At 47.8% G+C, this 18,539-nt stretch overlaps 6 protein-coding genes across 6 annotated transcripts; 3 read left to right on the plus strand and 3 right to left on the minus strand.

Annotated features, from left to right (window-relative positions):
* The first annotated feature begins 271 nt into the window (after window positions 1-271).
* Window positions 272-1,423, plus strand: BDQ94DRAFT_151869 (uncharacterized protein). The gene has a single exon (XM_026767834.1). It carries the CDS (start codon window positions 339-341, stop codon window positions 1,164-1,166), a length of 828 nt encoding a protein of 275 aa, XP_026621605.1. The 5' UTR covers window positions 272-338; the 3' UTR covers window positions 1,167-1,423.
* Window positions 1,424-1,735: 312 nt separating this feature from the next.
* BDQ94DRAFT_151871 (uncharacterized protein) lies at window positions 1,736-3,988 on the minus strand (the record flags this gene model as incomplete). The annotated part of the gene is made up of 1 exon (XM_026767835.1): window positions 1,736-3,988. A coding segment is annotated over exon 1 (1,966 nt), but the record flags the coding sequence as incomplete, so codon positions are not given.
* Window positions 3,989-4,421: 433 nt separating this feature from the next.
* BDQ94DRAFT_183448 (putative alpha-L-arabinofuranosidase axhA) lies at window positions 4,422-5,666 on the minus strand. The gene has a single exon (XM_026774419.1). It carries the CDS (start codon window positions 5,608-5,610, stop codon window positions 4,612-4,614), a length of 999 nt encoding a protein of 332 aa, XP_026621607.1. The 5' UTR covers window positions 5,611-5,666; the 3' UTR covers window positions 4,422-4,611.
* A 1,298-nt stretch (window positions 5,667-6,964) lies between these two features.
* BDQ94DRAFT_162747 (endo-1,4-beta-xylanase) lies at window positions 6,965-8,458 on the plus strand (the record flags this gene model as incomplete). The annotated part of the gene is made up of 10 exons (XM_026769604.1): window positions 6,965-7,208; window positions 7,265-7,305; window positions 7,365-7,413; window positions 7,475-7,596; window positions 7,646-7,791; window positions 7,845-7,933; window positions 7,990-8,019; window positions 8,090-8,178; window positions 8,241-8,306; window positions 8,369-8,458. The coding sequence occupies 10 exons, from the start codon at window positions 6,965-6,967 to the stop codon at window positions 8,456-8,458; spliced, it is 966 nt and encodes a 321-aa protein (XP_026621608.1).
* Window positions 8,459-10,056: 1,598 nt separating this feature from the next.
* BDQ94DRAFT_162748 (NAD(P)-binding protein) lies at window positions 10,057-13,033 on the plus strand (the record flags this gene model as incomplete). The annotated part of the gene is made up of 9 exons (XM_026769605.1): window positions 10,057-10,143; window positions 10,229-10,437; window positions 10,492-10,639; window positions 10,692-11,214; window positions 11,835-11,986; window positions 12,061-12,300; window positions 12,657-12,747; window positions 12,802-12,852; window positions 12,924-13,033. 9 exons carry the CDS (start codon window positions 10,057-10,059, stop codon window positions 13,031-13,033), a joined length of 1,611 nt encoding a protein of 536 aa, XP_026621609.1.
* Window positions 13,034-13,758: 725 nt separating this feature from the next.
* BDQ94DRAFT_162749 (terpenoid synthase) lies at window positions 13,759-16,839 on the minus strand (the record flags this gene model as incomplete). The annotated part of the gene is made up of 6 exons (XM_026769606.1): window positions 13,759-14,137; window positions 14,205-14,531; window positions 14,600-14,754; window positions 15,834-16,050; window positions 16,106-16,458; window positions 16,513-16,839. 6 exons carry the CDS (start codon window positions 16,837-16,839, stop codon window positions 13,759-13,761), a joined length of 1,758 nt encoding a protein of 585 aa, XP_026621610.1.
* Window positions 16,840-18,539: the final 1,700 nt, after the last annotated feature.

Below are 18,539 nucleotides of genomic sequence, written 5' to 3' on the forward strand. Positions count from 1 at the left end.
TCACTATCTCTGCCCACTGCATCTACCGAAAACTGGATTCACTTTATGGTCGCTCAACAACCCAGGATAACCTATATAATTCCCCTGCCTATCTCTAAATCTACTCGACATGACTTTACTGTTCCTGCAGGACGAGCGGATCCCTGCATCCTGCAAGAAAGCATCGAGTGATATCCACACCCCGATTGGACCAGCTTACTAAGACACTCCTTATCGCTAACTAACTAATCATCGGTCGATCAGCTGATTCCAGCTGAACCTCCAACTCGAACCAATTCCCTCGCAACTTGACCTCCTCTCGTCAGTCGCAATCCAGCAATGCAATATCCACCTCTGTCATGAGCGACCTGCTAAAGTCTCGCTGGGCTCCCAGCCCAAGCGAGCTTCAAGCCCAAGCCGCCGCTCCCTCCACAGCCCGGCCAAAACTCCCCCCCAAAACCAACACCAAACGCACACCATCCCCCGTCAAGCAACCCTCTCGTCAATCCTCCCCGCGCCCCTCCCCCTCCAACCATCTCTCCCGCTTCATGAAAATCATCGAGCGATTAAAATGGAAACTGCCCTACCTAGCCTACGGCTACCGCCTCGCGACCCTCGACCCTGCCACCAGCGACTTCGACGTCTCCCACGCCGAGATCATGTTCAAGCTCGATTTCCACGAATACTACTCCCTCCTCGAGCGCGCAATTGTTCACCTCCTCAGCGTCTTCGGTATCTCTGTGTCTTCTGCTTTCGCGCGCAATCATCTCGCCGCGTACGACTCCACTCCGCTCTCGACCCACCGATACCATGCGAATGTGTTGGAAGCGCTGCAGGATGAGAACAGTCCCCTGCATGCTGTGCTGGGACAGGGCGAGGTCCATGAACAATTGCAGCGGGCGAAGGAGTTGCGGAATCGTTGGAAGACGGCAGATCTGACCAAGGAAGAACTGGAGAGGGAGGATAAGTGGGCTGCGAGGCGGAAGGGGAAGGCTATGCCGCTGGCGAGCTATGATATCGAGAAGATCCTCTCGGATATTTTCCAGGGGTTCGATGATGCGTATTTAATTGCGCACGAGCATGTGGTTGCGTGTGACGGGGCGGTTAAGATGGATGTTGCATTGCATGGAGAGTCGGATGCAGACTGGGATTTCATTGTCGGTGCAATGGATTGGGAGGCTGTTTGAGCGGTCGGTGTGGCTGTCTGTTATTGTTAGCGATGTTTCGGGTTAGAATTGCATGGTCAGAGTTTTGGTTTTGGGGCTATCTGTTTCTCCCCTTACTGTTTTGGCTGCATCGCAGGTGGGGTTTTGTATAGTGGACTGGTGGGAGTGATAATTGATGGATGTACAGGCTAGATTGTTCTTAGATGCATGTTATTGTTAGCTCTTTTGGAATAGGTATCATTATACCCCACGACTTATGCAATAATTTAACGTCCCGCTAGTAATCTCCAGTTCGCTCTGGTACTACCCGAGGACTACTACTGCAGTTGTATCTATTCAAGGTTGTATACCAGTATCTGCTCTCAATTCGAGCGATATTACAATGTATATTCTTGGAACAATGACTACTATCGGCCCATCTACATTCGTGAGTACTAGGCGACGCAATAGACGTGTGACTCTGCAAAAGTTTCGGTGAATTCCACGGACGGATTGATTGACGCGATGCATCATTGAATCTGTTTAGTCCTTTCCTAATGATAATTAAGAATGCCACCAAAATAGATTGCTATTATTACATTATGTTTGGAGGGACATGAAGAACAATAAGAGGAAAGTAGAAGAAGAAGAGAAAGCCAAACGCCAAACTGATGGGGGTATGTAGAGTTCTGTCGTCAAAGTTAGGTCATATCATCGTAACAATCTTTAAGGGTGCGCTCCGCCTCATAACCCCAATAGCAGCTGATGAGCTTCACAAAAAGACCTATCTCAACCCATTGATCATGCGTCTTTGCTCTCGCTCAAAACAGTCCATATTCGGTTTCCACTTAATGTCGAAGGACTGGGGGGCTTGCTTGCTGTTTTTGTTAGGCGATATGACGCCCAGTGGCAGGCGTCGTCCATTTTGGATTATTGAGCGCTCAAAGTCAATGAACATCACGCGGCCGTTTCGCTCATCCCAGACTATGTTTCCGGGAATCGGGTCACTATGTAGCACACCCAACGCATGAACAGCTTGCAGCGAATTGGCTGCTTGTTGCAGCATCTGATCAGGATCAAGACCACGCTGTCGGACGAGGGTCTTTCCAGCATAGCCCATGCAAATCAGGTGGACCATTTCGGCAATACCGTCGTAAGAAAACGGACGACGGAGTGGCAGGCCGCCAAGAAAGACGGGTATCGACGTTCCTTGGATTGGAGTAAGACGTGAATATACAAGCTCCTCGTGTCTTGCGCTTTGTACAAACTCCACGGGCACTCCTTTGCCGACAAATGTATAGCCGTGGGAGTGGAGAGTGATCTTGAAAAGTGCGCCACGCGTCCCGTGCACGTGCAAGGATTCGCATCCTAACTTTGAATCAGGATGCAGCTTGTCATTGGAGAGCTGCTTGTCCAATTTCCGGATCAAGGTTTTCCGGTTAAGTCGATGCCGATCAACACCATGGTCGGACACGTTAGGGCACTTCAGATCTAGATCCCCGCCTTTAACGAGGCCCTGAAGGCACTCCTGTGTGCAATACTGCCGTGATGAGCCTTGCGAGCGTGAACCTTGTGGCCCCTGTCTCCCTGGTGCGGAGGAAGGTGGCGGGCGAAGTATGCGGGACTCTTGAGGTTGTCGACTCGGTGTGTCGGGGTCGTAACCGTCTCCGCTGTCATCTGAGCTAGCCGATGCCGAGTCTCGCGATGGATTACAGGACGCAATGGCCGCAGACCTAGACCTGGTCTTTACTGGAGATACACGACAGTACTCCTTCCGGCTTCGCGTAGGCGGCTTGAATTCAGATGAAGGGATATCCTTCTCCTCGATTTCAGCTAGAAGAACATCGTAAACCATCTCCCATGTCTTCAGTCTGCTCGTTGCCCAGCTTTTCCAAGTGACATCTCGTACGGGCACTCGCAAAGCGCGGAGAGTGAATGCCAATACCTGGCCTATTGCGGTTAAATGTAGTCGATTCTCGCCACTTGACTCGTCCATCCATCCCGTAGTCGGTCCAACATCCTCCTCGGGCACTGATAGGTAGTAGTATACGGTTTCAGGGTCGTCCGGAGGCACACGGAGGAATATGAATGCTTCACCGGTGCACACATAACCGTACTCTAGCCCGCCCTGGATCATATAGGAGAATGCTTGCGTAATGACTGCCGCTATAATGCGACGACAGATATCTTCGGGTGGTTCTTTCTCTTGGAAGCGAAGGACTTCATCAAGGTCCATTTCTTGGAGGCCGGCCTTGATATGAGCTAAAGAGACTTTGTGAGGCGCCTTGTATTCAACAATGAAGGCTGGAATCTTTTCGTCTGGTCCATTGTTATAGACACAGAACTGGTCTGCTCGAGGCCGAGGACTGCGTACCTGTGCAGCTCGCTGGACTCCCATCCTCTGCTCCGCTGACTGACCAGCGCTGCTTGATTTTGCTGCCAAACGCTGAGAGCGACAGCGATTATTCTGGGTTATGGTAAGGGAGTCCATGTCCGCAGCAAGATTTGAATCATCCGTCAAAGTATTGCCATGGTTTTCGAAAGAGATTTTTCCATTCAAGCAGAAAGTTTGCCGGAGTTGATGATCTGCATGCAGCTGTTCGACGACTGAGGAGACGCGCGACTCCATGGTCTGTCGTTCAAAGTAGCCCAAATCCAACTCTGAGCTTACCATTCTTTGCCGGGTCTCCTTTCCGTACTCCTTTAAAACCACCAAAGGTGTGAAGTGACGCTCCGTCACGAATTCAGCATCCATCAGGTCCTCCCATACCAACGCCTGCTCGGCTGGAAAGCTGGTCCACTCCCGAATCTTCTCCGGGCGAAGTTTACGGTCGGCATTTGCTGGATCTCCCTTGGTAGAGGAGTCTTTATCTTGCTGGATGCTCAGCCCAAGGAATAGATGCACATGGCAGGCATCAAGGAATTCGGGAAGCGTGGTTTGTTGGGTCTGGAGCCGCAGTTGCAACTCCGCTTGCTCACGGCGCCTCTGTTCTTCCAACTGAATTCGTTCCGCCCGCTCCCGCAACAGGCGCTCCTCTTCAAGACGCTGGCGTAACTCTCGTAGCTCCTGTAACTCTTGAGAGGACATTGCGGCCTGTTGTTGATAGTAGGAGCCATCATCCGGCCAATGTTTTGGGTGGTTGTTTTGTTTCTTGGGGGGGACTCGGTTCGGCGGGTGGAACGCGACTGGCCGATGAATGGATGTGATCCAATCACGTGCCCGTCATTCGCTCCGAGGCCCACAATCCTTTTAGTAGACAGGGGGTTTAATCACCCTTGTGAATACAGGTGTGTATACTACACTATCTGTTAATACTATTTGTGAATAAACCAAATCATTCGCATGTAGCCTATATACACAGTCTGACAGAATTACACCTCAATTGAGCCCAAGATAGTATTCACTCCCCATCCCGCTGTCTTCCACCAACAATACTACTCAAGGAAGGGGAAGAAAACCCCGGTCTGCAACCAAATGATAAGTCTTTCACTGCTTCAAGGTAAGAACTCCTGGCCTCCAGGGCAAGAGGTTGTAGTCGCTATTGCTGTTGGGGTCATGGCCCTGGTAGAGAAGCTGAAGGTTGCAAGGATCGACCGTCATGGTTTGATCAGGGTTGTTGCGGACCAAGTCACCATGACTGATGTCGTCGGTCCAGGTGGCGCCACTGTTGGCTTTGCCCGCGAAGGGTTGATCTTCACTTGCCGCCTGGGCTGTCCACTCTCCGCCGAGACTGCTGGCCGTGAAGGAGCGGAAATAACGATGTCCGGTGGAACCGATCGCCTCGACGATCATGAGGTACTTGCTGTCACCCTCGCCGCCGTCGACGGTGTACACTTGGACCGCCTCGAACAAATCGTTGGTCGCGCCGCTGAGGATCTCCTCGTACTGGCTGCCGAAGCTTCCGGGGAAGTCATTGATAGACATGCTGGATCGGTAGATCTTGCCATTGTCGCCGGCAAAGAAAAGATACATATTCGTATCATCACCAATCACAGTCTGATCAATGGCACCGGTACTTGAGCCGCTGATTTTGCCCGTGAAAAGAGCTTGCTCGGATGACCAGCCGTTGACATTGGTGGGATCTTGAGAGGTGCGGTAGGTGAAAGTGCTGGAGCCCCATTGGTAGGCCAGAACCCAGATACTCTTCGGCTGGAAGTAGAACAAGGTTGGAGCTACGGCGCTGAAGCTTGTGGCCGTTTGACTAGCGGATGCCATGTCAGACCAGTCCGAAAAGGCGCCAAAGCCCATCGAGCCGTAATTTCCCTGTGTGTCGGTAGTGGACGCATAGACAATATGTTTGCCGTTAGAGACGACATCGGTGAAGTCCTTGAGTGCGGTCCATCCAGACTTTGGGGTTGCGAGAGCATCGGTCGAAGTCCAACTATATGTCGACGGAAGAGCGCATTTGGCGTTGACAAAGGGGGCTAATGCAATGAGGTAAATGCCAGACGACAGCAAGCTACCTTTAGCTTGGAGGAACTTCATCTTCGTATGACTTTATCCGCTGAGGAACAAACAAAAGAGATCAGTGGTTGGGATTGTGGTCCACAGAGAACGAATAACTTGAACAAAGGGCAATAGCTTGTCCAAATATTTGTATTTATGGCTCATGGTGATATCCACATATGCGGAAGAACAATCCGGATTTATCCAAATTAGATGACACCTGAAAGGTTTCGGATAAAGGTGGGCTGCTTGGTTATCCCCCCACTTCGGCTTGGAAAGTGCAATCCTCCTTTGCTCAAGCTCTTTTTGACACACTATTCAGGGTCCTTTCCTATGGGGGAAGATGATCGGCCTGTTGCCTAAACTACGGAGTACATTAGCCAGAAACAATCGCCCACCGGAACGTTGCCGTGTCTAGAACGGCACTTAAAACTGCACTACACCGTGTTATTCTATCATTACACCACAATATCCGCCCATCGGCTTAGATTCGGGGAAATGGCTGCTGTGAGAAAGCGAATAACTCCGGGCATCGAAAGTCTAGACGTGGATCCTGATGGCGCTAAGCAAACTGGTTCTACCCTGACACATAGCCGCCCTGATCTTGTTTCACCTTAAAACACAATGGCTTCCAGTACTTTCGGCAGGCAGTTGACAGCTGTCGGAAGAAGAGATAATGATATGGCTATCACCATAGATGCCAAAGATATCCTGATCAAAAAAATATTGTTAGTAATTTCAAACTGGTTGGACTTTTACAGGTCGGTATACTTTATTGGCATACCCCAGAGATTTCCTGCAGAATTCCATTAGATCATCCGCAGGCTCCCTGCAGCATTGATTAAGGAACGAATCACCGGCTGTACCCAACTGCTATTCTTACAGGGCTAAATAATTGTGGAACCGAGGCAGGCCCTGGACCCTGATGGATGAACATTGGCACTTGGCAGGTCATTTGGACGACCGTGCAACAAGTGCTCCACTCCTGAAATTAACATACGATTGCTTCTCGGCGTGTCGGCTGAGAATATAGCCTACTCTAACCAAACATGTCAAGAGCGCCGGATAGCCTGCCTAAACGCCCTTGATCATCCGTTCAGGCTAATCAGGGTTCATGTATCATCCTCCCATTCTGGGAAATTCGGTAGAGAGCTAGATGAGGCAGATGGAGTCAATCCTATCCTATCGACACATTCTGGAGCGGGATGTTTGGTTCCGCGGCTTGGAGTGTTCCAGTTTCACATCCTCTTTGCCTAGAAATATTGAGTATCATGGTATATAAATACTTCAATCCCTCTCTCTCTCCTCGTGAAATCTATCTTAATATTCTACTAGTAGTCCATCATCATCCTCTTTCGACTCTTCCAAGAAGGTATATCGTTTCTTGCCCAACATGGTTCAGATCAAGGTAGCCGCACTGGCGATGCTTTTCGCTAGCCAGGTACTTTCCGAGCCCATTGAACCCCGTCAGGCTTCAGTGAGTATCGATACCAAATTCAAGGCTCACGGAAAGAAATATCTTGGAAATATTGGTGATCAGTACACCTTGACCAAGAACTCGAAGACTCCGGCAATTATCAAGGCCGATTTTGGCGCGTTGACTCCAGAGAACAGCATGAAGTGGGATGCTACTGAACGTAAGTACAATCCCCTCATCATTATCATTGCGACTCAGACTAAATCAGAAGTATAGCCAGCCGTGGACAGTTCTCTTTCTCAGGATCGGACTACCTGGTACGTACAGCACTTCTCAACCCTTCACTATAATCGTGCTCGAGGCTTACAAAACTTAGGTCAACTTTGCCCAGTCTAACAACAAGCTGATCCGCGGACATACTCTCGGTGAGTTTTTGACGTACTAGCGTGGGAAGCATACCAAGACAGTGAAGCTAAACTCAACCAGTGTGGCACTCGCAGCTCCCCTCCTGGGTCCAATCTATCACGGACAAGAATACACTGATCGAAGTCATGAAGAATCACATCACCACAGTGATGCAACACTATAAGGGCAAGATCTACGCCTGGGTAAGCTGTCTATCCAATTGGATAAAATGTCATAACTGACCGTTCTCAGGACGTTGTCAATGAAATTTTCAACGAAGATGGCTCCCTGCGTGACAGCGTCTTCTACAAGGTCATCGGCGAGGACTACGTCCGGATCGCCTTCGAGACTGCTCGGGCTGCAGATCCCAATGCAAAGCTCTACATCAATGATTACAAGTAAGTCATGTTTGCCTCTTTCCTGTTACCAATTGGATACTAAACTTGAAAAGCCTGGATTCCGCCTCCTACCCTAAATTGACCGGCATGGTTAGCCATGTCAAGAAGTGGATCGCAGCTGGCATCCCTATTGATGGAATCGGTAAGCCCCTTGTGATCAGAGGTTCCCGGCTATTATTTCTCATCTTTCTTCAAAAGGTTCCCAAACCCACTTGAGCGCTGGTGGAGGTGCTGGAATTTCTGGATAAGTATTCCCTCCCCTTTATTCTACCTGACGATAGCTGATAGCCCCTTACAGCTCTCAATGCTCTCGCAGGTGCCGGCACTAAGGAGATTGCTGTCACCGAGCTTGACATCGCTGGCGCCAGCTCGACCGACTACGTGGATGTAGGTCGCGACAAGCCAAGTACATAGTGTGATTAACTGATACCAATTCTGCAAATCTACAGGTCGTCGAAGCCTGCCTGAACCAGCCCAAGTGTATCGGTATCACCGTTTGGGGAGTTGCTGACCCGGTAATTACCCCTGCAGTCCGGATGATAAGTCTTGCCTTAAAACATGAGCTAATTTCAATCAGGATTCCTGGCGCTCCAGCTCCACTCCTCTGCTGTTCGACAGCAACTACAACCCGAAGCCTGCATACACTGCTATCGCAAATGCTCTCTAGATCCGGCAACCACTCCGATCGGATTTCCGGGAAGGCATAGCCTTATGAGGTAGAGGACGCTCTGTTGCCTGCTGCAACTTTGACTCTGCCATATCTGCCCATAGCAAAGGGTTGTATTTTTTTTTCTGTACTTCTTCCACTTTTGGCCATTACAATCGTTTCATTTCTAAGTGTGCGCACATTCAGTAGATCTGAAGCATCCACCTCTAGTGTAGCTCTACTTGTCCTTAATCCCAGTGGAGTACTCTATGCCATTGCACCCCACAGGTGGGGCCGTAGCATTAGTACTTTACTTTGTTAGTCTAAACCCTGATGCGCCGATGTGAAGCACAAGCACTCTTGAAATGAAGGACATGTCTCAGATACCCCGCCCCATAATTATAACAGCCATTTAAGGTCCTTGCGGCACGCGGTTGGAGAAATAGAGTGGGCTGGCTAGTCTGTTTGGCTTTATTAATAACCAACTTGGCATTGGCTGAACATCGGACTAGTCGTTCATTAAGGTCCTCGCTTAGCATCCTGCAGCATTTAGTGCATGTAACCACGGCAATTCAAGGTGCGAGCGACTGCCGAACAATGTGAAATAGATTCCCATTTCAACCTTCCTTCGGGATACTGGGTATTCTCTGCAGTCGTACTTCGCGCCGAGGTTCATTCACTTAATCATGAGATTTAGCCGGATCTAACTGAGGACTGCTTGGAGATCAGACCGTCCTCCGGTTGACTTTGCACTCCCAGATTGAACAAGGAGTTTGTTTCTACTAGATGCTATCGACAATATACGGATATGCATTCAGGCTGTGCCATTTTCTTTCTACCGGTGTAAGACTTCGGCGTCCTTGCAGATGTCTTCAGACGTAATGAATCGGGATGCTTTCCCACGGTTAGTCACATGCATCGGCGATAGGCTGCATAGCGACGTCTACAAATCTCTTTCGCGATCAAATGAAAGGACAAAAAGCTATTAGTTATATTAGCAAATTTTAGCTGTGTAATGCCGTCACTCATACAAATAGAAGGGGAGGCTGATAAAGCGACAATTAGAAGTACTCTGGAGTCATCGGCTTGTGAAGCTCGGGCAATCAATAGGAGGATGAAAAAGTGACCTTATAAGAAAATCAACTGCTGTCGTGCGGAGGATGTGTATGGCAATTGTGTCCGTTATCATATGATTTAGGATGGATAGCTGAATACGCAAAGTTAGACTGGAGGAATGGTGCGCTGAAATGCTTCCCTGACAGCTATTATCTATGACGACTAAATTACTTTGATTATCTGCATTCACTACTTGAATAACAACCTGACAGAGGAGCGGTGGAGCACTGAAAAGTGGTTGAGGAAAATCTTACTTTTCGTCCGACAAGCTAGATTGAGATAGTTTACCAATCAATTCTTGCCAAAAACCTGATCTCAATTGACTTTATAGCCATCGGGCACTTCTTCCATGGCGCAGCTATTAAACGCAAACACAGATGAATTCATCGAAAGTCTTATAAGCAGCAACAGAGAACTCCTAGATTGAGATGTGGTCTGCCTTTCATGTAAGGGTTAGTGTACCAATACTATCACAAATATATGTTTTCACAATACTATCAAACATGCTATCATCGGGTCACAGCCAGCATGTCCTCCTGACTGGGGCCAATGGATTTGTCGCATCGCATATCCTCTTCCTACTGCTTGAGGTAGTCACTCTGACTCTTAAAAGAGACGCGTAGTATCTGACAAGTGCAGCGTGGCTATGCGGTAACCGCGACAGTGCGATCTCAGGCCAAAGCAGACGATGTGATCGAGACCCACCCCGACTGGAAAGAGAAGGTCAATTTTGTGATCGTGTCGGATTTCACCTCACAGAAACCATTCAACACTTTGTTCGAAGAGAGCGAAACTCCCTTCGATTATGTTATCCATGCGGCATCGCCATTCAATTTTGGCATTAAGGATTTCCAGAAAGACATGATCGAACCGGCGGTTAAGGGGTAAGTGTAAATCTTTTGCTCAACCGTGCTGTAGCCGCTAATTTGCACTTTCAGGACAACTCAAATCATGGAAAGCGCTCACCAACACGGTGGAAGCACGCTCAAACGATTTGTCTTATTGGGAAGCGGTGTTTCCGTACTTGATTCTTTCCAAGACATTGGTCGAGAAGGAAACCCATACACCGAGAAAAGTTGGAATCCAGTTCGTCTTCGAACATTCGAGCTCAGCAAAAGATCTGCTAATGAAAGCCTAGGTAACTGTGCAACAAGCGATTGACCGTAACGACACCGTGTTGGGTTATAGTGTTTCCAAAACCCAAGCCGAGCGTAAAGCCCGGGAATTCATGCAGGCAAAATGCCCCAAATTCGATCTTACTGTCATCAACCCAGTAATCATCACCGGACCTATGATCCATCCAATATCCGGGAAGGTATCGATCAACGAAAGCAATCATTTCGCGATTTCTAGCTTCATTGACGGGACCCACCCCAAGGTCGAGGACGTGCGGCTTCCATTCTACCACTTTGTCGACGTACGCGACGTGGCGAGGAGCCATGTGGATGCACTTACCAATCCGGCTGCTGGAGGGCAGCGTATCCTGCTTGTCTCGGGGCTTATCACACCGCAGCTGGTCGTCAATATCGTTCGAAGACAATTCCCAAAACTGCGCGATAACGTTCCAGCCGGTAAACCGGATAAGGTGCTACCCGAGGGAGTGCGTCCTACCGGGTGGGATACGCGAGTTAGCTTGGACGTCCTATCCAAGGGGAAGGGCAGTCAGTGGCAGTAAATTGGCTTGGAGGAAAGTGTGAAGGATGCGGTGCAGTCTATGATTCAGCATAATCTTTTGCCTGATTAATGTAACCCAACTTTGTATTTTAAGGGCTCCATTTTCAGAGACTGATCTCAGCCTTCCATTGTTGTGGTCTGACAGGCGATGCCTACTTGATTGCAGCCACTCGTCAACAAAATACGCGATCACACATTTTTCTTCACTGACCCTAGAATCATCCGGCCTTTATCACCATTTGGTTAATGCGCATACGCAGCGAGCCTCCTAAAAGCAGGGCATGGGAGCAATCTTGGAACCAGAAAACCGTCGACAAATTCAAATCTGTAGCGCGCCCACGTAGGCCGCCAAATTTGGCTTAGTGTTGGGCTGTACATTTCAGCGAAACGCTGATGGATCACCATCCGAGGAGCCGACAGCGCCTAAATGGGCTTTGAAGACTCTCAACGTTCTGCTTTAGAAATGAGTGTTATAATGAGCTCCTGTCTGAAAGGAGAAAAGTAGACTCTAGTCTGGCATGATATAGGTAAAGTGTATACGTTTCTGGCATATTGAGCAGGTCGTCTCTCTTGTCAGCTCCAATATGCCATTCACCGTTTCCTCGAGCCTATCAACCGCAAATCGTTGCTCTACTCCATCCACACCTTATGCTCTGGCAACTGCAGCACAATGCTGGCTATCTCCGTGAGGATCGCCTGAGGAAGTTCTGGAAATTCGAAAAGAACACTGTTCTTCGAGCCGTGGAGCGCACAGACCGGGTTACGAAATGCATTCACGGCCAGTTTTTCCAGTTGAATCTGGAACACATCCGAAAAGGAATACAATTTTTCAGATAGTCTTAACTTTCATATGTTTTATCGAGACATTCCAGTACATTTGTGTCCCTGGAGCAGCTCTTCCTTCTGGAGCCAATAAAAATCATGGAAGGAAACAAAAGACCTTCACTTCAGTTCATTCCATTTCAGTTCAACTTTGGTGTCGGCGTATCGGATATTATGTAACCATCTATGCCTCAGGCCAGCAGACAGGCAGTCCGCCTGACCAACCACACAGTGTGCTTATCGGTAAGGGTGTGAGTGTGACTCCAGTATAACTATCAACCAGGAATGTCCACTGACTAAGTGGCATAGCGGCTCTGCAATTAGCAACTCCCAAGTCAACTCTAATTAGGCCATGTATGAACTAGGTGGAAGCTACCCGCGGCATTGTCAAATAGACAGTAGCGTTGGCAATTAATCCGACTCATTGAATCGTGATTGATTCCTCATCGATATATGAGATCACATACATAGTAGTAGCTAGTATTGGATGCATAACTGCCTTACTGTTCCACTGTTGCAGCTTCAGTACAGTTCGTAAGTTACATATTCGTCGTCATCATTACTGAAGACTAAGCAGACTGGGTATCAACGCGGCACATGCAGGCAGACTCAGCATGCATCTGTCGGACTAAATTCTCCCGAAAGCCAACCAGTCTTGGGATTTGATAATGACCACTTCCTGTCAAACTTCTATGAATGTATGTGCAATATCTCTGAGTCTTTTTTTTTTTTTTTTTTTTTTTTCTTTGCAGCTCAACATTCCAGTTCCTCCTCCACCTACAATATCAGCCCAAGTGAGGTGTGTTTGTGGCACCACTCCTGATATGTAAGACATAATTTGAAAAAAAGTGAAACTATGTGACAGAAACACGAGACTACAGATACACAGCGACGCACGTGCTGTGTTTGGCGTCGAACAGAGAATTCCAATATCGGCTGGAGTTTCCGAAGTCGGCCAACCGTGAGGTAGCAAACGATGAATAGAAAGGAAGTAATTTGGCCATCCATGTCAGATTACGAGCATTTCCTGTTTGAGCTCTTGTGATGAGATCATCGGGCTGGAAAGAGACCTTGTTCAATAGATTGAATTTGTAGATAGCTAGAACAAACATAAAAACATGAAAAAAGCCCTTGTTGTATACCGCATGTTTGATAGAATGCGGCGAGGCTTGGAGACTCTGTAATTTGTCACTGCTTTGTATTGAGTCAAGTGTGAGTATCTCTGGGTGTCGATATGGATTTCAGCATAGAATATACTACTCGTATGTGGGACATGGCCGATTGACCTGTTTAGTCTCGTCTCCTGTGCTACAGTCCAAGATCGGCAGGGGCATTAGCACTCCATCCTGAACGGTGCTATCCCTGTAAGATGTGCATACAGTATGTAGTGAGCCCCTAGGCTTGTAATGGCCCAGGTCCTTTTTTGGTGATATGAAACTACCCTATCACGCTTCGGTCCCTATGACTTGATGTCGCTCGAGATGCCTATTCTTTTTTGCGCCTGTGGATAGGGATATTGCCCAGTAATTAGTGTGTGTAGACCGTGTAAATGTAACCTAGCAGCTATACGTAGAAGATCGCCAATTGACGGTGTAAGAAGCGTGAGTATTAAGCGTACTTTATTTCTAGATATATGACAGCAACAAGTCTTTCTCATTTCTCTCAGCCAGATACTCCATAACGCATCCCATGCCCTCCACGCCTATCAATTACGACAAAAACCTCAAGATCTCGTAAATTCCCTTTGAATGTCCAACCTGGCTTTCCAACTCTTTCACCATATGATCTGCCTCTTCCAACAAGGAAGCGAGTCGTTCCCGACAATATTCGAAACTCCCTGTCGAGTCGATATACTCCACAGCATACTTCTTCACCGAATCGTCTTCGCTCCGTTGCCGCAATATATTCAGCAGATGATGATTATTCGGATTACTGTGGATACTGTGGATGATCAAGAAGGAAAATTTGCCTTCCGTCAAATCCTCACAGAATCCCTTGTTCTTCGTGTATAGTCCGCTCTGCAAATTTTGGTAATCATCTCGAATCTGAAAGATCACCCCCAACAAGTCTGCTAGCTCGATGACATCGCTGCATAAAGTCAGTCTGCTGTGTGACAAGGAGCTTTACAGTATTGTGACAGATATGTAACACTTGCCTTTTTGTTTCACTTTCCAACTGCATAAGCTTGATCGCCAGTCGGAAAAGGCCACCCGTCTTATTGGCGATCATCTCGATATAGTCCTCCTCCGTGGGACAGGTCAGACAGTCCCGCCAGTACAAGTCCATACCTTGACCACGGTGCAGACGGAGCAGTTCTTCGGTGTATATTTCGTACGCTTCGGGATGATTCAGTTCTCGGAGCCGCTCCTGCGCCAAAAAGTACGCATAATTAGCAGAGTTGATGGTCTGAGCAATACCGAAGATGCTGTGGGCCACTGGGAGGCCGCGTCGAAGCTTGGAATTGTCCTGGATGTCATCGATTCTGTTAAAAATCAGCTAGTTTCCGAGACATTAAGAGCTTCGATCATGTGGGAAATGAAAAGAACATACAGTAGGGAAGCTGTGTGGAGCAATCCAACAATCTCTGTAATGATATTCAATTTCTCTTCTGGGATGCGCAGCCACTCGTTGAATGCGTGGATGAATTTGCGACGAATATCCTTCCCAGGTGATTTTAGAAGGTAGTCAAGTGGTCCTCGAACAATCTGTTATCTCACATCAGACAAAGACTGACCATGGACAGGAAGCTTCAGACCTTTTCCTTGTCCAAGAAGGTTGTTTCAGACTGTGAAGTACTCGCAGCTTCTATATTGGTGGGTGATGATGGTATCGATGCAGAAAAGACACCCGAGGAAACAAAAGGAAAGTAAGGGGTATTCATCTTCCAGGCGTCAGGTGTCTCTGGGCTAAACATTGGAAATCCGAGCATTTTTTCGTCTCTTGTAGGTCAAGAGCGCTGTACGGTTCGAGTGTTGATGGAGAAGAAGGCTACTAAGAAGGAACTGAACGTGTGCTTTCGAGGGAGAAGCATTGATATCTCTCAGGTATATAAGAGTACGTCTTCTATCAGTCTCACCTTATAGAACTGTTTTGGCTTTTGCTACATGTTCTGCTGTCACTTGGCGTAGCTTTACTGGGCACTTGTCATCAGCAAATTAGTGACGTCGACAAGCTCTTGGAAGCACGTCTAGTCAGCAAGCAATCTCAGAGAACATTCATCAAATAGCCTTGCTACTGGTACTGGTGAGTTGCTCCATGTCCGCGTGTTAACCTTGTGTTTGCCAAGGACTCTTCTACATCCGGGATGCTATGCGTTGGTTTCAAACAAGACCAGGTCGCTTAGGTCGCCCGAGTCATAGAGATTGGTTCGATAAAGTTTCTCCGTTCAGCTTCCTAGCCAATTCTCCTTATAACTCGAGAATGGTCATTGTGACCAGCTTATCGGCAAACTAGCAGAACCCCTATCGTGAAAGCGCTGCTAATCCAAGATGCGGCGTAGTTATACAGTACCATCTTACACTGTCGTACAGACCTTATCCCTGTGCCTCAGTGCAAAGCTTATCGCAGTCAGTAATGAGAATTCTATAGGATAGAGAGATTAAATTCTCTCAAATAAGGAGTATTGCATCAGTTTCCATCACTAAGCAAAGTATTCGCCTATCTAGATTCCCGCTTACGGCTTCACACTCTTGACATCCATTTTCTCCTTCCGACCCCAAACTTCCAGCCAATCCTGCACGGAGGCACTTGATTTCTTCAAATCCCACAAGCAGGCGCTACGCACATCTTCTCTCTGGATTACTCGTAGAGCATTACGGATATTATAGGGTGAGCCGTATTCCAAGGCGCGCGCTACCAGTTGACCCTCGGGAGCATCCAACGCCACCACTATGGGGAAGGAAAGTTCGCCGTTGCGCAGGTCTTCTGCCAGTGCACCTTTGGCTTTCGCATAATCGGATGAATAAACGTTCTTGCAGTCATTCTGCAGCTGTGAGCACCACCTGTGTAGACGTCAATCAGCCATAATCCCCAATGCTCGGATGTCTTTGCACGTACGCCACCGTAGTCATGGTAGCATCCATGGACTTATTCTCTAGTACCAGCTGACCGAGCAAACGAAACAATGCACCCGTCTTCAGCGACGCCATTTGCCGATATGCTGCATCCCGTTCCTTTGGAGCCACTGGAAAGCTGGCAAGGCCATCCCTTCGCCATACAAGGGACATATCTTGGCCTTCCAGGATCTCCTCCAGGCACTGCATCAGAAAGGGCGCAAGACGAGGAAATTCGTGGACGGTCCGGTTTAAAAGTTGTGTCACGCGATAGTAGGCACGGTTCGCAGTCTCTGAAGGGCCGTATATCTTGTGCGCGGCGGGATGTCCCTTGCGAAAGTTACTCCCGTCCGAGATCTTATGAGGTTATTAGCTCTCTAGTCCATCTGTGCAGTGGGGTACTGCACTTACATCATCAACTAGTATCAAACAAAGATGGATGCCGTCCATAATCTCAAGGATCAGCTGGTATTTCGGCGGGTCCTCCAACTTGAGGCTGGGCGCCAGCTTGTCGACAAATGGGGCCCAGTGGTGTTTACCGTATATCTGGCGGATGTAGCTGTATGGGCACTCCAGTGAAGTGATCCGAGATGGTTGCTTCTTGCCAACAAGCCAGGCCCGCTTTGTTGTTGGAAGTGGGTTCAATATGCGATCCCATACCAGCGCCGTTATCGGGACGGCCAGTAAGGCGAGAAAAGCCAGCGAAGTTTGCGGAAGATGATGCTGGAGAGGCTCCATGGTGATAGCCGTGTTAAGAAATGAGAAAGGCTCCACATAAGTCATTCGACTAGATGATGAAGACCTGGTCTTGTAACCGGAATAGCTACAGGACGTACAGGGCAGATATATGAATGATGTTATCTCTCGAGCGTAACTTGGCTGTTAGCTCGCTAAGGATTCAAGGAGTCCTTCGTCGCATAATATATGCTTTAACAAACAAATCTGCAACTCCGTACAGGCTTAAGTATGCGAAAGGTATCAAATTGGCTGGTCACATCAACTTATCATGAAAGTTGCTGCGCTTTGGCGGCTGCATTACATGTCCTGAGTCAGTCAGTGAAGATATAACTTTTGACTACTGCCCCACCTTTATATGCGGCCCCAACAATTTGGCCCATAACTATTAATGCTGCATACGCATTTACTGACCTGGGTAAGTATATTTGGCGCTACAATTTGAACATGGGTAGATGAACGCGCAATCTAAATCCACAAAAAGCCAATTCGCTATCAAGAATCGAATAAAGAACCATTACTATCATCGTTAAATTATCGCATCTATCTGTGGAATATTTGTACTCTCTATGTAGAGTTTAAGAGTTTTCTGATACGAACACATGGATTTTCCAAGGGATTGCGCAGAACATACCGCAGATTCCAAACTAACGTCCTGGCTTATCATTTGCGCCAGATGAAACCTCATTGATTTTGTGGAAAATTGCAGGTGACAGGATGGTTCTAGAACCGATGACTTCGATGCAGGTCTCGTCATACGGCGCTGGCAAACTCCATATCATAAAATGCGGCAAATATGTTAGCCGTCCATGGCCAGCAGTATGTCGCCAGATTTCCAATCCGTCGGCGCACATATCCAAGGACCTTTTAAGTGAATTATAGTCATGGCAAAAAGTGCTCAGTATGAATGATCACAATGCACAGCGTTACGAGAGTACCTGCCGCATGTGAGATGATCATTTCTCTTCATTAGATAACTTAGCCCTATGAGTGTCCCACTACAGGCTTTTAATTTCTTGGCGTAACAGAGGTGCTGTTATTAGGTACCACAGCGTTCGGCTCAGTGAGGGCTTGATAAAACGAGGCAATCTGCCGCGGGGGGACAAAACTCCGACACTCCACCCTTGCTACCAATCTGTATGTGGCAAGTGCCACAATCATTCCTAACAACGTCAGTAAGAGAGACCCAACTGGCTCTGCTGGTCTGGTTTGCTTTAACTCCGATTAATCCAAACAAATATGATATCTTGGGCTTGTTGGTTGGTTATATTTTCATATACCGAATTTTATTTGCAAGGAACATTAGGGATCAGATCACCGAAGTTGGGTATCACCATGCAAAACAAAATGTTTTTGACTTAGACTTATAGCAAATAGACTTGTTGATGGATTTTACATCTACCTCACTATACTGCGACCTGCAGGTACATTAACCAGTATGCTCCCGAGTCCAAGCACGTTTGATTGGTGATAAAAATGTGGACCGAACTAGTCGATGAGTGTAGAACTTGCTCTTATGGCTAGAGATAGCTTAATATAACTTTTATAACTATAAAGTACTTAAGCCTAAGCCGAGAGAATTGCGGATAACATTATACTGGTTCTTCCAATCCGTTGTCCTGACGCCCTACCATGCCCCTTTATGTTTCCTCTAATGATCCATGCACCTCAGCACAACGTTAACTCACATCCCCACATTTGAA

The sequence above is a fragment of the Aspergillus welwitschiae genome, assembly GCF_003344945.1.
Source record: "Aspergillus welwitschiae strain CBS 139.54b unplaced genomic scaffold BDQ94scaffold_44, whole genome shotgun sequence".
NCBI lineage: Eukaryota > Fungi > Ascomycota > Eurotiomycetes > Eurotiales > Aspergillaceae > Aspergillus > Aspergillus welwitschiae.

Bases quoted from the DNA above. Each gene is read 5' to 3' on its own strand.
- BDQ94DRAFT_151869 (XM_026767834.1), top strand. From the start codon at position 339: ATGAGCGACCTGCTAAAGTCTCGCTGGGCTCCCAGCCCAAGCGAGCTT.
- BDQ94DRAFT_183448 (XM_026774419.1), bottom strand. From the start codon at position 5,610: ATGAAGTTCCTCCAAGCTAAAGGTAGCTTGCTGTCGTCTGGCATTTAC.